At 44.2% G+C, this 24,615-nt stretch overlaps 1 protein-coding gene across 6 annotated transcripts in view; it reads left to right on the forward strand.

The window, feature by feature from the left end:
* Atxn2 (ataxin 2) overlaps window positions 1-24,615 on the forward strand; it is a 98,320-nt gene that overhangs the window by 24,254 nt on the left and 49,451 nt on the right. For all 6 annotated transcript variants that reach the window (XM_059249660.1, XM_059249661.1, XM_059249664.1 and 3 more), the window contains exons 2-5: window positions 6,244-6,280; window positions 8,365-8,424; window positions 8,863-8,934; window positions 9,411-9,561. In XM_059249660.1, the coding sequence (XP_059105643.1) occupies window positions 8,398-8,424; window positions 8,863-8,934; window positions 9,411-9,561 (250 nt within the window). In that variant the 5' untranslated portion in view covers window positions 6,244-6,280; window positions 8,365-8,397. The remainder of the gene's footprint in view (window positions 1-6,243; window positions 6,281-8,364; window positions 8,425-8,862; window positions 8,935-9,410; window positions 9,562-24,615) is intronic.

The following is a 24,615-nucleotide window of genomic DNA, read 5'->3' on the forward strand; positions in this document are numbered from 1 at the left end:
AGTGTGCCTTCTGTCAGGGACTGGTTTGCTTTAGTTTTTCATGTGGCTTTGTGGAGAAGCCACACGTGTTCAGGGACACTTAGTGGTATCTCAGCAACTAGGAAAAGATAACTCATAGTAAGATACAGCTGTTTTGATATTTTTTATTCTGTTTTTTTTTTTCAAGACAAGGTCTCACTGTGTAGTAACTCAAGTTGTTCAAGTTGTCCTGGAACTCACCATGTAGACCAGGCTGGCCTCTGTTAGAGTGCTAGGATTAAAGGCATGTGTCACTATGCTTCACTTCCATTTTGATTTTTAGAAACATTTTATGAGTAAATGGAAATTAGAGCTGAGTTAATGATTGGAAAGGTGGAGGAAATCAGTGAGACATGGTTGTCAAATGGGATTTTCTTTTTTAGTTTTTCAAGACAGGGCTTCTCTGTGTATCCTTCGCTGTCCTGGAACTTCCCAACCACTGAGACTTCTCTCCACCCCCCCCCACCCCCCCCACTCTACTCGTGTTTTTGTTTTTGAGACAAGGTCTCACTAGCCTTGGCTGGCTGGGAAATCTCTTATGAAGGCCATCCTTACCTTGAACTCACAAAGATCCTCCTGCTTCTGCTTTCAGGGATTAAAGGCACCCTACTCAGTGAATATATTTTTATTTCTTTTGTTTTTGATATTATAATAATTAAATAATTTGCCTTTCCTCCCTCTGAACCCTCCCATGTTCCCCTCCTTGCTCTTTTCAAATCCATGGACGGTGGTGGTACACGCCTTTAATCCCAGCACACAGGAGGCAGAGCCAGGCGGATCTCAGTGAGTTCGAGGCCAGCCTGGTCTACAAGCGAGATCCAGGACAGGCACCAAAACTACACAGAGAAACCCTGTCTCAAAAAACAAAACAAAACAAAAACTGAAACAAATCCATGGCTTCTTTTTTTCATTAACTGTTATTGAGTGCATATTTGCTTATAAATATATTCTTCTTCTTTTTTTTTTTTTTTTTTCTCTGAGACAGGGTTTCTCTGTAGCTTTGGAGCCTGTCCTGGACTAGCTCTGTAGACCAGGCTGGCCTGGAACTCACAGAGATCCGCCTGGCTCTGCCTCCCAAGTGTTGGGATTAAAGGCGTCCGCCGCCGCCGCCGCCGCCGCCGCCGCCGCCGCCGCCGCCGCCGCCGCCGCCGCCGCCGCCGCCGCCGCCGCCGCCGCCGCCACCACCACCACCACCACCACCACCACCACCACCACCGCCCGGCGTATATTCTTAAATATAACCTGATCAGTCTTTGTTTCTCCTGTGTATGTTATTAGGGTCAGCCATTTGGTTTTGATGACCAGTTAGTGTACACTTTCCTGGAAAAACTTTTCTCCCACTCGCAGCACTCCAGGTCACCTGTAGTTGTTGGTGTGAGTGGAGCCCCTTTGTGGGCTCTCTCCCGTCCACTTGGGCTGTCTGTAGTGTTGTCTTTGTCCAGCTCAGGGTTAGGCAGTTGAGTTGGTGAAACTTGGGGTGTAGCTTGTAGCATTCCTAGGAAACACAATCTCACAGCCAACTCCCTGATCCTCTGGCTCTTAGAATGTTTCTACCTTCTCTACCACAATGTTCCCTGAGCCTTAGGTGCAGGAATGTTTTATAGATGTATCCATTGGGACTGGGCTCTGAAATGCTGCATTTTGATTGGTTGTGTGTTTCTGTAATGGTCTCTGTCTGTTGCAGAGAGAAGTGTTGTAGATGAGAGGTGAGGATTACACTTATCTGTGGCTGTAAGGACAAATACATAGAGTTGTTAGGGTTCCCCTGTTTTAGTAAAGAGCTGTGGGTTCTTTAAGAGCCACGACCTCACTACCATTGAGCAGTTGGCTAGGTTTTCAGTACCAAGCATTTTTTTTTTTTTTTTTTTTTTTTTTTTTTTTTACTGAGTGGGTCTGAAGTCCAATTAGAGTTTTTGGTTACTGCCAAGGTATGCCTGCCACTGTGACACCCTTGGAGTGTCTGTGTGGTTCTTAGGCATCATAGCTGGGCATGACTATTGATGTTTGTCTCCTTGTAAGCTTGTCTGGTGCCTTCTGGTACCATGAAGGTTAGTCCTCAGGGAGCAGGCATTCAGGTCAGTTGGAGCTCGGAGGCCTCTGGGTCCTGCTTTTGAAGTGCGTGGTGTCTTAGCAATGGAGACTCACTTACCTTGCACCGCTGGGGTCACCCAAGGGCAGTAGCAATAGGCTGTATGTTTTAGGAGTCTTGGACAGCCCTGACCAACAGTTCAGGAGGCTTCTCATATCTGGTGTTGGGTTTTTTGTTAGGTTGCCTTTGGCTCTTGGAGAAAGCATTGTCAGCCCAGATGAGAGAGGTTCATTTAAACTATGTATGTATGTTTATACACAGAATTACATGTAACATGTTTGTGGGTTTTTTTTGTTTGTTTTTGTTTTTTTGGTCAGTAGTATGATTCCTTAAGACTTTTTCAACATCCTTACTGTTATTTTACCCTCTTTCCTCCTTTTGTATTTACCTCCCTAAAGAGGCACCCTCCCCCTTTTCTGTTTCCCTAATCAGATCACTTGTATCCTTCTGTGCCCCTTCTTGCTCCCCAACCTCTACCCCATCAGTGGTCCTTTACTTTTTGTTTTGTTTTTGAGACAGGGTCTCTGTGTAGTCCTGGCTGTCCTCGAACTCACTATGCAGACCAGGCTGGCCTTGATTGAACTCAGAGATCCTCCTGCCTCTGCCTTCTAGGTGCGGGGAGTGAAGGTATGCGCAACCACACCTAGCCCCAATGGTCCCTTTTTACTCTCCTGGTTTCTGCAGTTACTCCAGGATACTTAACATCTGAAGATCTGGAAACAGGCACCTCAGATAAGAGAAGACATGTGACATTTGTCTTTATGGGTCTGGGTTTCCTTACTTAATAAGATCTTTTCTGGTTTCATCCATTAACCAGGCTAGACCCTTGAGGAAGAGGTGGCTCTTTTAAAGACAGGTTCTCATATAGTCTAGGCTGGGCTCAAGCTCTTGTGTAGCTGAGGCTGGTCTTGACCTGCTTCTGCTTTAAGATTTATGTTTAAGCCAGGTGGTGGCGGCGGCGGCGGCGGCGGCGGCGGCGGCGGCGGCGGCGGCGCACGCCTTTAATCCCAGCACTCAGGAGGCAGAGGCAGGCGGATCTCTGTGAGTTCGAGGCCAGCCTGGGCTACAGAGTGAGTTCCAGGACAGGCTCTAAAGCTACACAGAGAAACCCTGTCTCGAGAAAAAAAAAATTATGTTTAAATATGTGTGCGTCTTTGTATCTATGTGTATATGTGTGTGCAGTGCGGTGCTTTTAAAGGCCAGAAGAAGGAGTTAGATCCTCTGATACTAGAGTTACAGGCAATTGCGAGCCTTACCACATAGATGCTGGAAACCTAACTGGTCCTCTGGAAGAGTAGTAAGTACACCCTAAAAACTGAGCCATCTTTGTGGTCTAGACCTTGAACTCCTGATCCTGCTTCTACCTCCTGAGTGCTAAGCTTACATGTGTGTCTCACTGTACCTGATTTTTATGTGGTACTGAGAATGGAGCTCAGGATTGGGTACACTCTACTAACTGAGCCTGCCGTAAGCCTTAGTTGTAAAGTTAGAAGGGTGCCAGGAAGTTCTTCTTGGGATGTGACTTCTGAGAGAAAGCTTAGCCCAGAAACAAAAGCCTGGGTGTAGATCAGGTGCACTTGGTTTCAGCAGGACTTAACTGCACATGAACTGGGTTGGGTGGTTTGGGTCAAGGTTCATTTCCATCAACTATAAAACAGGTGGTTAATTAGAATCTAGTGCTTAACATTGAACTTGGTTCCTAGTAAGATCTGTGACAAGTTGCTAATCAGATTCTTAGGTTTTCAGAATGTCTTTTCTTTTCAAATGGCTCCTGACTGGAATGTGCAGGTCAGAGGACAACCTGTAGTTCTCTCCTTCCACTGTGTGAGTCCAGGGGATGGAACTTGGGTTGTCAGGCTTGGTGGCAGTGCCTTTACCCACAGAGCCATTCTGCCAAGTGTCAAGAACATTTCATACTGTGTGAAGCAGAGGGTTACAGAATCCCTGAAAGAAATGAGAGGTCACCTGGCCTAAGCCATGCTCTTGTAATTAGTGAAGGTGAGGAAGACAGACAGCTTCTGGAGAATAGATAGATTAGGACTGCTGCAGAGTCCCTGCCAGTGTGGCTGATGAGGGATTGGCAATCCTGCTAGGCTTTCCGTGCCTAAATTTTGCTATTGAATATTTCAAATTTTGACTTAATTGGAGTTGGTGGTTACTGTATTAAAGTGGGATAGCAGGGGCTGGACAAAAGGCCCAGTGGTTAAGAGCTCTTGCAGAGGACCTGGGTTTGTTTCCCAGCACCCCGCATGACTGCTTATAATTTTTTGTAACTCTAGTCCTGGGGGATCCAATGCCTTCCTCCAGCCCCCATGGGCCCCAGGCATGTGCATGGTGTACAGACATATAGGCAGGCATTCACCCACCAACAACTTTAAAATAGGATTCCAGTTGTGTTGTTCCACAAAGTGTGGAGCAGAGATACAGTATTTCTTGTAACTGTGAGGATCCAATCTTTATGCTGTATAGGCAGCCTCTGCATGGGTTCTGTTCCAGACTTGCAGGTTGAACTGACCGAGGATGGTTGGTGGACTGTACCAGCACTAAGTGTATGGCCTGTTTTTGTTGTTGTTGTTTGTTTTTTCTCGTCATTCTCTAAATAATACAGTCATGTATATATGACATTTACATTTGACTGGATGTTTTAAATAATAAAACGGTATGTGAGTCATGCAAGTACTATATATAAGGGATTTGAACAGTCTTGAATTTTGGTTCTGATGGGGTCTTGGATCAGTCCCCTAGAGTACAAAGGAACAATGGTATTGTTTATTATGATTCAGTTCACTTGCAAATAGTCCACATACAAGGGACCATTTGATAGCCAGGTCTTGTGTTGTTTGATGTGGCTTTTGTTTGTTTCTACAGTGCTGGAAACTGAGTTTAGGGCTCAAGCACATTAAGCAAGCATTCTCTGCCACTGAGCTATATTCCCAACCTGGTGCCTGAGTTTTGTGTACCATATCTTTCCAAGGAAGAGAGTTGGCGAAGAAAAGCATTTTTTGGAGAATTCCTGATTTTGACTGTGTAGCCCAGGCTAGCCTCAAAATCAGGATGCAGCTGCCTCAGCATGACTCACATAAGCAGTCATGTGGGTGCTGGGAAACAAACCCAGGTCCTCTGCAAGAGCTCTTAATTAGAGCTGTGGACCACCAGGTCTGCTATCTCACAATACCAATTCCGTCAGAGACATGTATTTAGAACTTACTGTGTCTAGAATTGTTTATTTAATGTTTAGACATTTATTTACTTAGTGTGTGTATGTTTGTCATAGCACACAGGGAGTGGTCAGAGGACAGTTTACAGGAGTTGGTTCTCTCCTTTCAGGTGTGGGTCCTGGGGATTGAACTTGGATCATTAGGCTTGGTAGCAAGTGCCTTTACTTACTGGGCCTTCTGAAAACCCCTGTTTTAACTTATTTTTTAATAGTTTTTCTACAGTTATAGATATATTACCTACTTTTTAGAGACGGGGAACAATGAGAGATGATTGGGGTCTCAGTCAAATATGTGATACAAGTGTGTGCCACCATACCTTGATGCTATTGCTTTGTGTTTAATGTCATTTCTTTCTTTTGGTGTACTTGTTTGGGGTGGAGAGACAAGGTCTTGTTTTGTAGCCCTGGCTGACCTCAAACCCACAGCATCTCATTGCCTCTGTCTCTGAAGTTTGGGGTACAGGCATGCACCACCCCACCCAGCACGGTTGTCTTTACTTTTCTTTTGTCCATTTTAGTGTTTGTTTGTTTGTTTGTTTGTCTGTTTTGGAGACGGTTTCACCTAGTAGCCCTGGCTGTCCTGGAACTCACTGTGTAGACCAGGCTGTCTTTTAATCTGCCTGCCTCTGCCTCCTTATTGCTGGTATTAGAGTCGAGCGCTATGACACCTGACTTACCTGTTTGGTTCTGATAAAACACTAGTCTTGTCGTCTTCCCTGTCTGTGGTGATCTCTCCCTGGCCTGGTAGCACAGCACACGGCCACTTAGATTTCCTGTCACTCAGGGTTAGATGGCCCCTTCCACAGACAGTCTGACCCGTATTTGAGTAGAATTATAAGATTATATTTTAAATTTAAACAATGTTTTTAAGTGTATGTAGTCTTTTGAATTTAATAAAAACAATATTTAATCTTTACAGAGGTCGGAACAGTAGCAAAGGGCTGCCTCAGCCTACGGTGAGTACCTTTCATGTTATTTGTAAAAATACGTAAAGTGTGATTTCTAACCATAGACTCAATAATAAAGCTAGGAATAAAATCTCTTGAATTGTGCTACAGATAACATATAGATGAGTCACTTTAATACAAAGTTACTGATTCTATATTGCTTTTCAGTAAGGACTCGATGAAATGTACAATTTTCTGTTAATAGTATTTGTGTCATGTGTAATACTGATACCAGCTCAAGTGTTTCGATGTTCTAAGACCAGAGTTTGTAAAGTCCTTTGGGCTTTTTGTTTGAATTAATGTGCTGTCTGTTTAAACTCCTTTCATTTTTCTGGCTTGGAAACACCTTCTAGTCTGACATTTTCCAACTTTTATCAGTGAAGTTAAAATGAACACCAAGCCGGGCGGTGGTGGCGCACGCCTTTAATCCCAGCACTCGGGAGGCAGAGCCAGGCGGATCTCTGTGAGTTCGAGGCCAGCCTGGGCTACCAAGTGAGTCCCAGGAAAGGCGCAAAGCTACACAGAGAAACCCTGTCTCGAAAAACCAAAAAAAAAAAAAAAAAAAAAAAAAGAACACCAAAAGCATAAAGTCCCATGTGAGAAGCTGCCACTAATTGGAGATTGTTTGAGACAGGATCTGCTGTGTAGCCTTGACTGGTCTAGAACTTATGTAGACCAGGCTAGCCTCAAACTCATAGAGATCTGGCTGCCTCTGAGGGGTTTTGTTTGTTTGTTTCCTTTTGCTCCTTTTGTTTGCTTGCTTGTTTTGAGACAGGGTTTCTCTGTGTAGCCCTGCCTGTCCTGGAACTAATTCTGTAGACGAGGCTGGCCTCGAACTCACGGAGATCCTACTGCCTCTGCCTCCCAAGTGTTGGGATTAAAGATGTATGCTGCCATACCCAGCACCACTGAATTTTGAAATATGGTCTTTATTGGTCATGTTATCTTCCTGAGAGTCAGGAGAACACACCCTTGTGTAGTCTGGCCTGGCTGGACTAGTTCTGTTGCTTTGATTCAAACATGCTGAGAGAAGCTGGTGGTGCAAGGGGTGCCCTGCTTCCCACTCCTAATTTACTAAGATGTACTGCATCTTATGTATAAAATAACCCATTCCTATTAATCTTTGTATTGCCACGTGGTCCGTGGCTTACCGGTCCTCTGGCATCTTGTTCCTTGGGCAGCTCGCTTGCCTCTGTCCGACTCCGCCCTTCTTCATCCCGGTCCTCACAGTTTGATTGTACCCCCAACCTTATCTTGCTTTGCCCTAGACCAAAACAGCTTTGTTATCAACCAATGAGAGCAATGCACATTCACAGAGTACAGAAGGACCACCCCACAGCATCTTTCCTCACTCCCCAGCTGCCCTTGGTGCTGGAATTAGGGTGCAGGCTCTTTAATGTGCTGGGCAAGCACTCTTCCATCCAGCTATTTTCTAGTGTAGCTGACCGTTAACTCTGTTGTGATGTGCCTTTTTTTAGTGTGGAGATAGTAAGTGTGCCTTGGTGGAGGGCCACTTTGTGAGGACGGAACTCAGGACTTGGGGCTCATTGTGTCTTTACCCACTGAGCCTTCTCACCAGTCCCTGTCTGAGGTGTTTCATTTGTGTGTGTTTTTGAGACAAGGTCTCAATATGTAACCTGGCTGGCCTGGAAACTCACTGTGTAGACCAGTGGCCTGGAATTCACAAAGATCCACCTGTCTCTGCCTCCAGAATGCTGAGATGAAAAGTGTGTGCAAGCATGCCTGGCTGTGCCTAGAGGCTTTAAAGTTTATAACCCTGCAGCCATTCCTGGACTCAAGACATGGAGTTTCCCTACCTGGGAGCTGTGCAGTCTGTCCCTACAAAGTTGGTGTGTCTTCTCCTCCAGAGGTTTTTGTTTTCTCATACTTGGAGGTGTAGAAGTCTGCTGGTTTTGTTTGTTTTATGTCATATTAATTATTAGTTGGAATAGTTGTTTGATTTTATTGTTTATAGCTCTTCCTTCATGCATTATAATCTTATAGCTAGAGAAAGAAGTATTAGCTTTAATATGCAGACAAGTGCAAATACCAGCTGAGATAATCATGTTTTTTTCTTTTTTTAAATTTTCCAGATTTCTTTTGATGGAATCTATGCAAACGTGAGGATGGTTCATATACTTACATCAGTTGTTGTAAGTTACCTGATTATTGAGGATAAACTCCTTTGGGGTAGAGCTCCATTTCATGGAGTTAAAGTGTGGAGAACAGTTCTCAGCCTAATATTATTAGGTCATACTTAATGAAGATGGTTTTAAAAATACATTAGAACAATATTCAGTTGATTCTAACTCCCAGTGAAAGTGTTCTTGCTGACCCTGATGTATGTATGGTAGTGTTTACAGCTGATTGTCTTTTGTGTAATACTTTGTTACAATCTGATGGTAGTGTGGACAGAAATGCAGGGCTTTACTGTTCAGTTCATGCTCACTTTGGAGCTACCGGTTCTGTGCAGTGTAGAGAATTCGGGGTAATGGCCATGTGCTGAAACTTCATACATATAGTGAAATGAAAAGACTTGTCTCTGATGGTGAGGTAGCACACTATTTATTTCAAACAATTGTGTCTTCTAGGGATCGAAATGTGAAGTACAAGTGAAGAATGGTGGTGTATATGAAGGAGTTTTTAAAACATACAGTCCTAAGGTAATTTTTACTCTGGGGTCACTTTTTATGGTCATGTCACTTCCTGAGAGTGTCAGGTCTGAGCCGACTGGATTTGGCAGTTGAGCTCGTGAGATGATCGTTTCCTGCTCACCACACGTTCTGTCCACTTTTAAAAACCACTTCAATTTTTCCCTCTAGTAACAAATTCCTATTATTTAATGACTGGTTTGTATAACTGAAAACACTGTGTAGTGATGATGATATGCAACCATTTTCAGCATTGCCAACTAGAGGAGAGGTATGTGCTGAGTTACCTCCTCTGTTAACAATCTAACAGGAATAGATTTTACTTCCGAGGATTTCTGCAATTTGGGTGCATGACAGATTACATTTCTAAACAGGACATGGTTGTCAGGTTTTCTCATGATGCTTGCTTTTGCTTTGAGCTAAATATCCCTGTAAATATTATTTAATAATGTTTTTAATGCTTATTAATTTTTTTTTTTCCATTTTAGTGTGATTTGGTACTTGATGCTGCACATGAGAAAAGTACAGAATCCAGTTCGGGGCCAAAACGTGAAGAAATAATGGAGAGTATTTTGTTCAAATGCTCAGACTTTGTTGTAGTACAATTTAAAGATACAGACTCCAGTTACGCACGAAGAGGTAGGCTGTGGTTTCCAAGTCACCCTAGCCCTCCTGGGGTAATAGACTCACTCCAGCAATCACACAGATCTTGCTATGTCCCTCAGGCTGACCTTGGACTCTTGATCCTCCTTTTCTCTGTGTAGTCCTGGCTGTCCTAGAACTTGCTCTGCTCTGTAGACCTGGCTGGTCTTGAACTAGAGATGTGCTTGCCTCTGCCTCCCGAATGCTGGGCTTTTTTATTCAATTAAAATGGGAGTTTTAATGTGTTTTTGTTTTAAAATATCTAAAACTTAATGGAGAAAATAACTTGGTACTTTTAGAAGCGTAAGAGTAATTGTAGTATGCATTTTTTAAAAGTTTTTAGATTTACTTTATGTATGTGCATATTTTGCCTGAATGTATTTATGTATGTCATGTGCATACCTGGTGTCTTGGAGGTCAGAAGAAGGTATTAGATTGTTGCAAGTGTTGGTTGAAGAGGGACATGTGGAATTGGCCCTTCCTCTTGGTAGGCACTTGGTAGCACTGGGAAAGGACCTTTGCAGGTCAACAATTCTTGAATGGTAGATTGTCATGAACTATAATTTGATTTTTGATGCTTCAGTGGGTGCTAACAGCTGTTTCTGAAACTTAGAGGCACAGAAAGTTACAGTCTTTCTCAACACAGTTCTCCCTTACTCATCACCTTTCCTGTTGCAGAGGCCAGCAGCGATGGGGACTTTGAGTTGTAATCTTCAGAGAGCCTTCAGTCAGCCACCAAGGAGACAGATGCTTTCAGTTGCTGCCTTTAGAGTCAATTTTGCTTATACTTTGGAATAACAAGTGATTTATATTTATACTTTTGAATGTTTTAAAATTTTATGACTGACCTTGGTCAGAAGACAAAGGGAAAACCAAGTGGGTTGGGTGTACACACAGCACTCTGGGAAGAGGGTTGGCTGTAAGAGAAACACTGATCATTGGCCGTTCTGTTGTGTTTGCAATGTGCTTGTTTGGGGAGTGCTGTGGATCCAGCCTAGGACACTGGACGCTAGGTGAGCCTGCTACCATTGCTACAGCCAGCCAGGCCCTCTTGTGTTGTTGAGTTGGCGGTGGGTGCTGGAGAGCCACCCCATGGCCTTCCATGCTAGCCAAGCCTCCAGCTGAGCCCCCCCAGCACTGAAGTTCTGATGTTTGTTTGTTGTTTGCTCAGTTGTTCTCCCACCCTCCACCTCCCACAGGCTCTCACTGTGGAGCCCTGGCTGTCCTGGAACCCACCATGTAGACCAGGCTGGCCTCACACTCCCAGAGGTTTACCTGCCTCTGCCCCCGGAGTGCTGGGATTAAAGGTGTGCGTCACTCTGCCTGGCCTTTGTTTAGTTGTTATGTCAGGTTCTCTTGTCAGGACTGTCGTCCAGTGATAAAGCCTCATGCCTCCACTCCCCAGTACTGGGATTGCAGGTGTGCTCCAACATCCCAGATTGTACAAGCTGGTTGGGATTAAACCCCAGCTCATGCATGCCAGGTTAGCATCTACTAGTTGAGCCACATCATAGCCTGCTTTATTTGTTTATTTATTCATTTATTCATTCATTCATTCATTCATTCATTCATTCATTCATTCATTTATTTATTTTTATGTATTTGTTTATTTTGAGATAGGGACTTGGCTTTTAAGTAGCTATGTACTCCAGGCTTGATCTTTTTATCTTAACCTTTTAGAATCATGGAGTGTTCTTATTAGGGTTTTTCTTGCTGTGAAGAGACACCATGACCATGGAAACTCTTATAAAGGAAAACATTTAATTGGGCTGGCTTACAGTATCAGAGTTTTAGTCTGTTATCATCATGGCAGCACATGGCGGCATGCAGGCAGACATGGTGCCAGAGAAGGAACTGGGAGTTATACATCTTGATCCACAAACAGCAGCAGGAGACTGGGTGCCACACTGGGCATAGTTTGAGCATATGGAGACCTCAAAGCCCACCTTTCTCCCCATTGTGACTTGTCCTTCAACAAGGCCACACTTCTTAATAGTGCCACTCCCTATGGGGGCCTTTCCCATTCAGACCCACCACAGAGTGTGACTATTGCCTGGCTGTTTGCTTTCTTTTTTGGGTCTTGGATTATGAGTCCACAGCCTGGAATGTGCTATTGTTGTTTAAAGTTTAAATAGTGAATTGGCATTTCCCAAATATGGGTGGAAATAAGTAAGAATTACTTCTGAGATAGTTTTTGAAATCGGTGGTTTTATTTTATTACTACATTATGTCTTCATGTCTCAGGTGGTTTTAGGTTCTCTAGCATGCCAAGAATATACAGATGACAGTAAGTAACAGCTTTCAAACGTTGATGTATGCATGAGGGGAAGGATGCCTGTTTTACTTAGTATTAATATTTTAATTCTCCTTATGAAGACATTGAGTATTGAAATAATTTCAGGTATTTTGTTTTAAGACCACAGTAGAAAGCCAAGTATGGTGGGAGAAGGAGGCAGAGGCAGGCAGATCTGAGTTTGAGGCCAGCCTGATCTACAGAGTGAATTTCAGGACAGCCAGGGCAACAGAGAAACCCTGTCTCAACCCCCCCCCTCCCAAAAAAAAAATCCATGGTGGCTTAATTAATTATACAGTTATATGTGGTGATATTGTGTTCCCTAATATATCGTGAACCCTAATAAACTTATCTGGGGTCAGAGAACAGAACAACCACAAGAAATACATAGAGGCCAGAAAATGGTGGCACACATGCCTTTAATCCTATCACTTAGGAAGGCAGAGATCTGTGTGGATCTCTGTGAGTTCAAGGCCACATTAGGAACAGAGCCAGGTGTGGTGGCACATACCTTTAATCACAGCACTTGAGATCTCATGTCTTTGCTTGGAAAAGATACACGCCTTTAATCCCAGAAAATGATGGCAGGAAGCAGAAAGGTATGTAAGTGAAGACCAGGAACTTTGGCTTTTTAAGCTTTTAGCCTTTTAGCAGCAGTTTAGCTGAGATCCATTCTGGTCAGGACTCAGAAGCTTTCAGTCTGAAGATTCGCCGAAACAGGATCCAATGAGGAATTGTCGAGGTGGGGTTAGCTGTGGCTTGTTCTGCTTCTCTGATCTTTCAGAATTTACACCAATAGCTGGCACTGAGTTTTTTTTTTTATTAATAAGAACATTTAAGATTCATGTTACAGGTAAATGTAGTGTGGATTTTATTTTTCAGTACTGGGAATGAGCTCAGGGCGTTTGCATACTAAAGACAGGTTCTGCCTCTCAGGATTTTAGGGTCATTGCTCCAGATTCTTTGTGTGGGTGCACATGGAAGCCAGATCAATTTTGGGTGGTATTCTTCTGGAGTTATCCATCTTGTTTTTGAGACAAGGTGTTTTGCTAAGACTAGGGGTTCACTGATAAGACTAGACTGGCCAGCCAGTAAACTTGAGTGAACTGCCCGTCTCTGCCTCCCCAATGCAGGGATTATAAACACACAACCATGCTTGGCTTTTGTATGGCTGCTAGGGATTGAACTTGGATCTGTATGCTTGCCTGGCAAGCACTCTGACTGAGCCTTCTTCCGAGCTCTCCAGCCAGGTTCTGTGTGGGGGCCTGTATATGCATATATCTGATACTGGTAGAAGCTGCTGTCTCTGTTGCTTTGGATGTAGTTGCTGCTTATGTGCAGAAGTTTCAGTTACTAATTTGGGCATGTTTCCTTAATCAAATAATTTAAGATAATTAGTGCTACATTAAAAACGAGTGGTTTTTATTAGGGATTTACTTGGCTTTTTAGTTTCCTGGAGTAAAAGAAGATAGAATTTAACTGGTGCTTGTTAACACTGAGTTGTAGTTACACTTAAAGACATTTTTCAAATGTTCAGTCCACCTTTCTTTCTATTCTAATTTACTAATAATCAGCTTGGGCTGGAGAGATGGCTTAGCAGTTAAGAGCACTGGCTGTTCTTCCAGAGGACCCGGGTTCAATTCCCAGCACCCACACGGCAGCTCACAACTACCTATGACTTCACTTCTAGGGAATCTGATGCTCTCGTTTGTTCAATCTAGGACCAGACAGACACACAGCTAAAACATTCATACACACACATGGTTTTAGAGACAGAGTTTTTCTGTGTAACAGCTGTGACTGTCCTGGAACTCGCTTTGTAGACAGACTGACGTCGAACTCTCAGAGATCCGCCTGCCTCTGCCTCCCAAGTGCTGGGATTAAAGGCGTGCGCCACCACTGCCTGACTCATGAAAACTTTTTAAAAAATAAAATTCCCAAAAAAGGCGTGCGCCACCACTGCCTGACTCATGAAAACTTTTTAAAAAATAAAATTCCCAAAAAACCCATCACTACTGGGGGATGTGCTTCACCAGTATGCCTGAGTCCTAGGTTGAATTAGCAGTGGGAAGGGGGGCGGGGGCGGTCGGGAATCATGGAGCAATGAGATTGAAGCAGGAAGTACTTTAGGGACTGGTTAGATGGCTTAAAGGTAAATGTGTACTGCCAACCCAGTGTAATCCCCAGGGCCCACATAGTGGAGGAGAGAATCCAACTTTTTACAAGTTGCTCTTTGACCCCTATAGGCTTGCGGGCACACATACTCCCAACAAAACTAATACTTTTTTTTTTTTTTTTTCCTCCCCCGTTTTCTGAGACAGGGTTTCTCTGTGTAGTTTTGGTGCCTGTCCTGGAGCTCACTCTGTAGACCAGGCTGGCCTCGAACTCACAGAGATCCACCTGGCTCTGCCTCCTGAGTGCTAGGATTGAAGGCGAGTGCCACCACCACTTGGCTTGTTTTCTTAATTGAATTATACTGCAGACAAATTGGGAATTCTTATGTGTGTGTGTGTGTGTGTGTGTGTGTGTGTGTGTGTGTGTGTGTGTGTGTGTGCACGCGCGCGCGCGCGTGCGCCACAGGGTAGTGTGAAGCTGGGGATGATGTCCAACCTCGGGTTTCTTCGTAGCTTTTCTGCTGTATACACCAGACTAGCTGCAAGTGTGAACTCGAGGGATTCTTATCTTCACCCTCATATCCCCCTAAGGGGAGCTTGCGGTCTTCAGAAGCTGATGTTATGAGTCCTGCTTTTAGGTGGGTTCTTGGGACTCAAATTCAGATCCTGTGTACATGGCAAGTACTTTTAATCACTGTGCATCCTCCTGGCCCTAGGGCGTGCGTGTGCGTATGTGTGTGTCAAAAGTAGATAGATCTTGGGTGGTTTTTTTGTTTGTTTGCTTTCCCCTTTTTCTTCCTTTTTTTTGTTTTTTGAGCCAGGATCCCTGGCTGTCCTAGAACTCACTTAGTCGGCCAGGTTGGCCTCAATCTCAGAGATCTGCCTGCTTCTGCCTCGTTGGTATTATAGGCTTGTGTCGCCATGCCTGGTGGGTGTTTTTCTCAATCATGTTCTTATTTGTTTTGGGGATACAGTTTCTCACTGGACTGGAGCTCACTGCTTGGCCAGTGTACCCCAGGGATTCTCTTGTCTGCCTCCCTAGCACTGATGATGGTGCACAGCAGCATGTGAGCGTATTTTATGTGTCGTGGTTCCTGCTTACTCTGCCGGCGCTTTACCAACGGTGCCTGCCCCTGCCTCCCTGCCTGTTTCCTCTTTTTGCCACCTGTTCTTAGAACTTGTTCCTTCTTTTGTTGCTGTCGGCCTGGGAATCGCACTTCTGTTTCTTTCTCTACTCTTTCCACTGTCCTTCTCTAGTTTACGCTTCCCATTTTTGTTTTCCCGACCTTCCCATTGCCCACCCCCTCCACCCAGGTCCTTAGACATGCCACCCATTAGCTGTCACTGCCCGTCCCCCAGGCCCTAGCGATTAACACGCCTGTGTTTGGATCATGTCCTTTGTTTTGGCGATCTCCCTGTGTTTTGGATTGATGTGGCTTCTTTCCTGCTTGTCTCCTGCAGCCGCTTTACTGCCTTGTGCGTCTGTAGACTCTCAGTCAGCCTGGAGAGTGGTTGGCTGACGGGCACAGTACACAAAGTCTGATTGTGTCAGTTGAGCTGCTGTCCTGGAGAGCCAGAGATTAGTCTTTAGTCTTAACAGACACCTGGCCTTGCTCATACACCTCATCCGGCCTTTGACAGGAAAGCTTGCCGACCCTTAGCCTAAATCATTTTTCCTTCTGCATTGGAGCTATTTAGAGCTCAATCTTTTAAAAGAGCTCCATGCTGTTCTTGTTTCGGTGCAGTAGCAGAACATGCTTTATTTCATGCTCCTACAATCTCATGCTCAGCACTGATGCTTGCACTAGGATTATGTGTCTCATCTCAGTTTCTGATTGCTAACTACTCCCATTAGAAGCAGACAAAAGTCACTTGGGCTTATCAGCTGCCACATTCAGTAAGTAGGAATGAGCAGCTGGCTCGTTGAGAATGACCTATGGGGTAACTACAACTACCACTTTCAACAAACTTGATCTGTTTTCTCTGGCTTTGTGGAAGGAACAACTAAACTCACTTCTCCCATCCACTGTTTCCTCCACAGCATTTCTACTTACTAATCTTTTGTTTGGATTTACTTACTGTGTGTGTGTAATGTATGTGTGCATGACTGTGTAGAGGTAAGAGGACAAATTTTTGGAGTTGGTTCCTCCTCACTATGGGCTCTGGGTATTGAACTCAGCTTTTTAGGCATGGACCTGGACCTTATTTTTGATCTTTTATTTTTTTAATTTATTTAACTTTATTTTATGTGCATTGGTGTCAGATCCCCTGGAACTGGAGTTAAAGACAGTTGTGAACTGTCATATGGGTGCTGGGAATTGAACCTGGGTCCTCTGGAAGAGCAGCCAGTGCTCTTAACTGCTGGGCCATCTCTCCAGCCCCACCTTGGTCTTTTATACCACTTGTTTCTACACTTCACACGCTTCATCCTACTGACTCCTTCACTTCTGCCTACAAATAATTCAGGTCTCCTTTCCCTTTTCTCTTCCTCATCCATACTGTCCTGCCCTAGGCCACCTGGAGCCCTTTGCCAGATCGTTTTGTGCTCTTTCAGACTCTGATGCTGCATTAGATGCTGTGCAGATTTACTGGGTCTGCACCTGACTTCCTGGCTTATTGTTCCTCCTTCACTACCCTTTCACATGCTTGTGCTCCAGTGCCCTCATCCATGCACTCTCCTGGCCTTATACCATGTGTAAGCCCTCCCCAGCCCCTGGACCACCGCCTTTAGACCAGGTTGTGTGTGGGTGATATTTCTTAAGTTTGAGTAGTGTCTTCATTTTTTATTTTATTTTTTGTAGGAAAAAACCTCACTCTATATCCCAGGCTAGCCTTGAACTTGCTGTAAACTCTTGACATTTCTCTTTCCTGAGCCTCCTGCTCAGTGGTAGGATTACAGATATGAGCTTCTATGTTAGTTTCTTTGATTGTAAGGTTGGTTTTTAATCTTTTAAAAGTTCTCATTGATACTTGAGGATTTTTTAAAATTCTCAAGACACTACGATAGTGTCTTGGCACATAGCATAGGCATCTTTGGATGCATGGCATTTAGTATCCTAAAATATTTTTAAAGAACCACGATTTCATATGAAGGCTAGGAAGCCAGGACTGGAGAGATGACTCAGTGACTTACAGTACATTCTGCACAACCACAAAGAGCTCAGTTTGAATCCCAGTGCCAGTGTAACAAGCCAGGTGTGGTCCATTTTATGAGTCACCCCAGCACCGAGTAGTGGGGAGACAGGAGGATTGCTGGAGCTTGCCGGCTTCCAGTCTAGTTGAAAAAGACCAAGTTCCAGATTCAGGGAGGGGCTGTGCTTGAAATGAGAAAGGCCTAGTGACAGAGGAGGACACTTGATACCCTCTTGAGGCTTTCTGGTAGGTACACAAGTGTGTACCCCCTCACACGTGCCCACACATACTCATACTCCAAGAGTAACCCAGTAAAATCAAGGGAAAGACAGCGAAAGCAGCGCCTGTAGCCTCTGAGCGGTCTGCTGGGCTCTGGAGGGTCGTCCCTCTGCTGTGGCTGTGGACAGTGCAGAGGGATGCAGGGAGCTCTTTGGAATTCCCTTTGAGGACCTAGTGTCATTTGTGTACATTTTAGATTTCTTTGTGTCCCATCTGCCTGTGAAGCCCAGGGTTACGTTAGTTAATACCACTCTAGGCAAATACTGAAGCTTGTGAAAGTAGTCACGGAAAGTGGACTGTTAGCCCGGTGTGGTAAAAGTACAGAAATTCTCTTCTGTATTTTTCATGTGTGCCCATGTGTTGTGTGACAGACTTTTGTGGTGACACAACACACACACATCAATTTCTAAGCTTTTGGTTTTCTAGGTTTGTGACTGTCATAGTGAATGACCACGGCAACTCTCATAAAAGAAAACATCTAACTGGGGCTGGCTTACAGTCCAGATGCTTAGTTCATTATCATGGTGGGGAGTGTGGCAACACGCAGCAGACATGTGCCAGAGAAGCAGCTGAGAGTTCTACAACAGGACCCATAAGCATCAGGAAGAGAATGATACTAGACCTGGCCTGGGCTTTTGAAACCTCAGAGCCCACCCCCAGTGATAGAGTTGGTCCAGCAAGGCCACACCTCCCAATCCCTCTCAAGTAGTGCTACTCCCTGATACCTAAGCATTCAAACTGTATGAGCCTGTGGGGGCCACAGCGACTCTCTATTGACCTGCTGTTGAGTCCCTTTCCCTTTGGAGGGAGTGTTGCAGTTGTAAAAGATGCTATACAACAGCAGGTCAGAGCATTAAAAAAAAGGAGGGGGGGGAGTTTGCTGGGCTTGGTAGTACTCCCTTGTAATCCTAGCAAGAAGCTTCCTAAGGCAGGAGGATTAAGAGTACTGTTTAGGCCAAGGGGTGGTGGTGCACACCTTTAATCCCAGCACTGGGGAGGCAGAGGCAGGCGGATCTCTGAGTTCAAGGCCAGCCTGGGCTACAGAGTGAGTTTCAGGAGAGCCAGAGCTACACAGAGAAACCCTGTCTTGAACCTCTCCCCTACCCCCCAAAAAGACGACTATTTAGTATTAGTAAAAGTAAGATTATTTTTTTTTTAATATATATATTTTGTTTTAAAAATACATTTATTTATTGTGTATGTGGGCACAAATGCCATGGCATCTGTGTGGAGGCCAGAGTATAAGCTTGTGGGAGTTAATCCTTTCCTGTTGTGTGAGTGCCCTGGTGGGACTCATTGTCAGGCATAGTGGCAGGTGCCTTTTAACCATTCAGCAGTCTCACTGGTGTGTGCATTTCTGTGTCTGGTCCCCCATCTCACAAGGTCTCCTGTATTCCAGGCTACTTGCTGTGTAGCCAAGGATGATCTTGAACTTCTGATCCTGATTCCACTTCCCATGTACTGAGATTGCAGGGTCCACTACAGCAGTCTCTCTCTCATTCAGTGCAGGGAGTCCAACCCAGGTGTTCCTGGCAAGACTCTGCCAGCTGAGCTACACCCGCTGTTCTTGTGCTGTCTGAGTTCAGTGTCCAGCATTGCAAAAACAATACTAAATAAGTAATAATAAATAAGTACATCATTAAAGTAGATTTGGATAAATTGAAAATGTTTTTCTAGTTTGAATGGAAGTATGTAATACTATAGTGTGGTCAATTCTAGGTGATCTTATGATCTCCAAAAAGAAGAGCTGCTGCTTCTTTTTTTTTTTTTTTTTTTGGTTTTTTGAGACAGGGTCTCTGTGTAGCTTTGCGCCTTTCCTGGAACTTGCTTTAGAGACCAAGCTGGCCTCGAACTCACAGAGATCATCTGCCTCTGCCTCCCCAGTTCTGGTATTAAAGGCGTGTGCCACCTCATCTGGTCTTTGGGGCATTTTTTGATTGCTGATTGGAGGAGGATCAAACCCACTATGGGAAGATGCTACCTGTGGGCAGGTGGCCTGGGCTGTGTAAGGGTAGCCGACTGTGAGTCTGGGAGTAAGCCAGCAAGCAGCGTTCCATTGAGGTAACTGCGTCAAGCTCTTATCGTGACTTCCTCCTGTAACCTGTAGGGCAATAAGACCTTTCCCCTGAAACTTGTTTTTAGTCATGGTGTTTATCACAGCAACAGAAAAGCAAACTAAAACAAGACTCTCAAAAACAAAACCAAAAAGATAAATAAAGTTGTTTTATACAAAGCTAATGACTTCTCCTTAGAAGATCCGTTAGAAACTAGGAAATAGGATAGGTGTCATCACACAGAATGGTGACCTGCCTCCCTTACTAACCAGAGAGCCACAGTTTGAGAGGAGACTGCCTCTCGCTGTGCTGGGCAATAGTGAGGCAAGTGGTAGGCGGCTCCAGCACTCGTGTTTTGTGCTTCTGAAAGCAGGTGGCATTCTTGAACTCTAGCAGGTAAGTACATGTGTGTAGACAGTTTTTCTTCTGGTGTCTGTTAGAAAAGAACAGTCTGAGTTTGTCAATGTGCTTGCCAAGGAAACGCAGGCTTTCTAACAGCTATAAGAACTGGAATTTATTTAATTTTACTCAATTTTCTTCACCTCTTCTGGACACTGGCAGTTTGGGCTAGGCTTAAAGGTAAGATTATTAAGTAAAGATTATTAAGTAAAATAATTCCTTTAAAAAGGCATTTAAATAGGATCTGTATTTCTGATGGGGATGTTTTTCTAATTTATTTATTTATTTATTTATTTATTTATTTTATTTATTAAATTTATTCTTACTCATTTATAGGGGTACAGTGTTCTACCTGCATGTGTCCCTGCAGGCCAGAAGAGGGCATCATTACAGATGGTTGTGAGCCACCATGTGGGTGCTGGAAATTGAACTCAGGACCTCTGAAGAGCAGTCAGTGCTCTTAACCGCTGAGCCATCTCTCCAGCCCCTGTTTTTCTATTTTTAAAACACTTTGTCATAGCATAATGTCATAAAGTTATATCATTTACTTGAGGAGGATAATTAGGTTTCTTACTTTTGATGTTACAAACTAGCTCTGCCTAGCAGATGGACTTGTGTGAGGCTGGGCACTGAGCTGGGATTATTGTGTGCACTGCCATGCCCAGCAATTAGTTTCTTTTTTCTCTTCCCTCTCTTCTTTCTTCTTCTTCTTTTTTTTTTTTTTTTAAATTATATGTTTTGGGATAGGGTCTCTGTATGTATTCCTGGCTAACCTGAACTTGCTATGTAGACCAGGCTGGCTTATTCTGTCTCCCAAGTGCTGGGATGCATGTCAGCAGCAGTTACTTTGTTGACATGTCATTTCGTACATGCTTCTCTCCCATTCGCCTGTTATTTGGTCTGTACCTATGAAAGTTTTCCATTCAAGATCATGAAGGTTTATTCCTGTTCTTCTCTGGTTTGTGGCTGGTATGTTTCTGTTTTTGTTTTTTTTTCTGAGACAAGATCACACTGTGTAGCCCTGGCTGGCATGGAACCTGCTATGTAGACCAGGCTCCCCTCAAACTCTTCAGAGATCCACTGGCCTCTGCCTCTGCCTCCAGTACTGGGATTCATGGTATGCGTCATCACACCTGGGTCAGTTTTAGTTTGTTGTTTTTTCTTTTTTCTTTCCCTTCTTTCCTTCCTTTCCCTTCCTTCCTTCCTTTCCCTCCCTCCCTCCCTCCCTCCCTTCCTTTCCCTCCCTCCCTCCCTCCCTTCCTTTCCCTCCCTCCCTCCCTCCCTCCCTCCCTCCCTCCCTCCCTCCCTCCGCAGGGTCTCTGTGTAGTCTGTCTGTCCTGGAACTCCCTCTGTAGATCAGACTCCCCACCACCACCCTTTTTTTAAAATTTATTTATGCATGTATGGTGTATTTGTGTGTCTGCCATGTGTGTGGGTGCCTGTGGAGGCCCAAAGAGAGCATTGGATCCTCTGGAGCTGAAGTTACAGAAGGTTGTGAGGTGTCTTATGTGGGTGTTGGGATCTGAATAGTCTTCTGGAAGAGAAGCAGCCTCTTAAGCCCTAGACTGACTTAGCTTATGGCAGATTTTAACTCAGTTGTTGATGTGTGGATATTTCAGATGTCCGAGCATCCTCTGGTAAAGACTGTCCTCTTGGTAAAGTATCTTAGTACCTTTATGAAAATGAAGTTAACACGAGTCAAGATTTATGGGAGCTACAGAGAAGGCTGAGTGGCTAAGAGCACTTGCTCTTCTTGCAGAAGACCCAGATTTGGTCCACAGTACCCAAGTGGTACTTCACAACTTTCTAGCCCCAGTTCCAGGAGACCTGATACCCTCTCTGGACTCTGCAAACACAGACATACATAAGGCAAAACACTCATACACATGCAATAACAGTAATTTTTTTTTTACTTTTTTTTACCTTCGAGAAAGGGTTTCTCTGTAGTTTTGGTGCCTGTCCTGGAACTCTCTCTGTAGACCAGGCTGGCCTTGAACTCATAGAGATCCGCTTGGCTCTGCCTCCCAAGTGCTGGGATTAAAGGCATGTGCCACCACCGCCTGGCTAACAGTAAATCTTTTAAAAAAAGAAAAGAAAGAAGATCTATGAATTCCCAGTTATTTTGGTTGCTCCTGGTGCCTGATTCTATTCAGAGTTGCAATGTCTTGTTACTGTGCCATTGTAGTAAGTTGAATTTAAACTTTTTTTAAAGATTAATTTTACATGTATGAGTGCCTGCATGTAGGTATGAGGGTGCTTCGTGTCTTTGAGGTCAGAAGAGGACATTGGATCCTTGGAACTAGTTACAGATGGTTGTGAGTCTCTCTGTGAGTTCTGGGAATCGAATCCAGGTCCTCTGCAAGAGAAACGGAAGTACTAGTCCTTAAAATAGACACTCATAAAAAGTTTTTCTTGAAGCAGGATCTCACTATGTAGCTCTGGCTGTCCTAGAAGTCAGAGACCCCACCACTGTTCATGGGCCTCTGCCTCCAGGGTAATGGGATTAAAAGAGTGGGCTACCACACCCAGCCTTCAAAACTGTTTTGACTGCTCTGATTTACTTGTGTTTCCCAGTGAGTTTTAGTAGTTTTTATAGAGATTATATTGAGTCTGTAGTTCAAGTTGGGAGAGTAATAATGCAAAACATGAGATGTCTTTTATACTTACGTAGGTGTCTTCTGAGGTTTTCTTTATTTAATTCTTGTTTGTTCACTGTCCTTGCTACACAGCCTTCTGAGTACTGAGACCACATGCATGCCTGTGTTTCTCGGCTGTATTCCTAAGTGTTTTTTTTTTCCTTTGAATTCTATTGAATGCAATTTACTTTCTCTAGGATTACTTGATCCTTGAGCAGTTTTAGATTAGTGCACTCTTGTTTTGCTGTCTTTATGTACCACTGATACATGTCTTCCTTTCAGCTCTTAGAAGCATACACATTGACCTCAGAAGGCCTTGGGTAGGGAAATCTGTTCTGCCCCCCACTGCTTGCCCATTTAGTGCTTGCCCACTGAAAACCACAGCTGTTTGAGTAGATGTACTTTGTAGAGCTGCTTCTTTCTATCCAAAAGAAGTGGTAATTTTTGGACTCAGGTTGTCAGATTCTCATTGTGTTTCTTTGTAGTTTAAAAGCAAAAATACTTTATGAAACACTTAAGGAAATTAAAAACCAGCTTTCTTTGAAGGCAGTGATAAGAGTTTGTTCCTTCTCTTATAAGATGGCACATCAAGGCCAGTTATGGTGGGCATACCTTTAATTCCCCTTGCATGGGAGTCAGAGGAAGGTGGATCTCTGTGGGTTTGAGGCTTGCCGGGTCTACACATAAGTTCTAGAACAGCCAGAGCTATATAATAGAGAGACCCTGTCTCAAAACAAAAAACAAGCAAACAAACAAAAAACCAAAACCACCCACCCAAAAGAGATGATGTCAGTCTTGAAAGACCTGGCTCTGCTGGGTTTCCTTCCCTAGCTCACAAAGTGCCTTCCCCGAAAGATGCTGTCTTTCTCATATACCCTCCAATATGTGAAGGCTGGGCTTGGGTGGGGCTATAGCTCGTGGGAGAGCCTAGCTTTGGGAGGTTCTCTATCAACTCCTAAGCTACCAAACAGGGTGGAATACAACTCACTGTCCTACTTGACCCTCTCCTTAAACTGTGTGGAGGCTCAGGCCTATAATTCTCACAATTGGTAGGCCAATAGCAGAAAGGTCGTTATTAGTTCAAGGCAACAAGGTCTACAGAGTGAGTGCTTGTAACAAAAACAAACAAAAAATAGAAAACAAAGTGAAATAACACAGATATAAGGAAATTTTTGGCTTAGATCTATGTGAAAACATTATTTTCTTGCCCTTCTTAAAAATGGTGTGCGTAGCCCTGGTTGGCTTGAACTTGCCTTAGCTTCGTCTGGGTGCTAAGATCGCAAGCATGTGTGACTATGCTCAGCTTGTTTGTTTTCTTGCTCTGTTGGCTTTGCCTTGGCACAATCACATCCACATTCTGTCCCTCCTCTTTGTTCAGATGGTTCATGACTTAACCCACCTTTCCTCCAGATCTCTCAAGTGTGCTGCATGGGCTACGGTTCTTTTTTTTTTTTTTTTTTTTGGTTTTTCGAGACAGGGTTTCTCTGTGTAGCTTTGCGCCTTTCATGGAACTTGCTTTAGAGACCAGACTGGCCTCGAACTCACAAAGATCCACCTGCCTCTGCCTCCCGAGTGCTGGGATTAAAGGCGTGTACCACCACCGCCCGGTGGGCTACAGTTCTTAACACTGCCATTACTGTGTCATTCTGTGCCTTGTTCCGTTCTTACTTACAGATCAGTAGGGACATCGCATTGTTTATTTTACTCCTTGGTTTTTCAAGACGAGGTTTCTCTGTGTAGCCTTGGCTATCCTGGAACTCTTCAGAGACCCACCTGCCTCTGCCTCCTGAGAGCTGGGATTAAAGGCATGTGCTACCACCACCCCAGCAGGACACCACAGTTTTTTAATGAATTAATTGGCTCATTTGTATGATCAGAACTTGCTTGTAAGCCTAGGCTAGACTCAAACATGAGGTGAACCTCTTGCATCTCTGAGTTTAGGTTCTAGATGTGACTACAATGCCTGGCAAGGACTCCATACCATGTTCTTCGGGGCCTTCACAGAGGGACTTCTTGTCGACCTTCTCTCCTGTTAACCTGCAGCACTGACTGCCTTCTTGAGCTTATCTTATCTGTCTTCTCCTTGGGTTTGCTTTCTGTAGAAAACCCATGCACTCACTCCTTAGAATGATAGACAGGCTTTC

This window comes from Peromyscus eremicus, chromosome 23 (genome assembly GCF_949786415.1).
Source record: "Peromyscus eremicus chromosome 23, PerEre_H2_v1, whole genome shotgun sequence".
NCBI lineage: Eukaryota > Metazoa > Chordata > Mammalia > Rodentia > Cricetidae > Peromyscus > Peromyscus eremicus.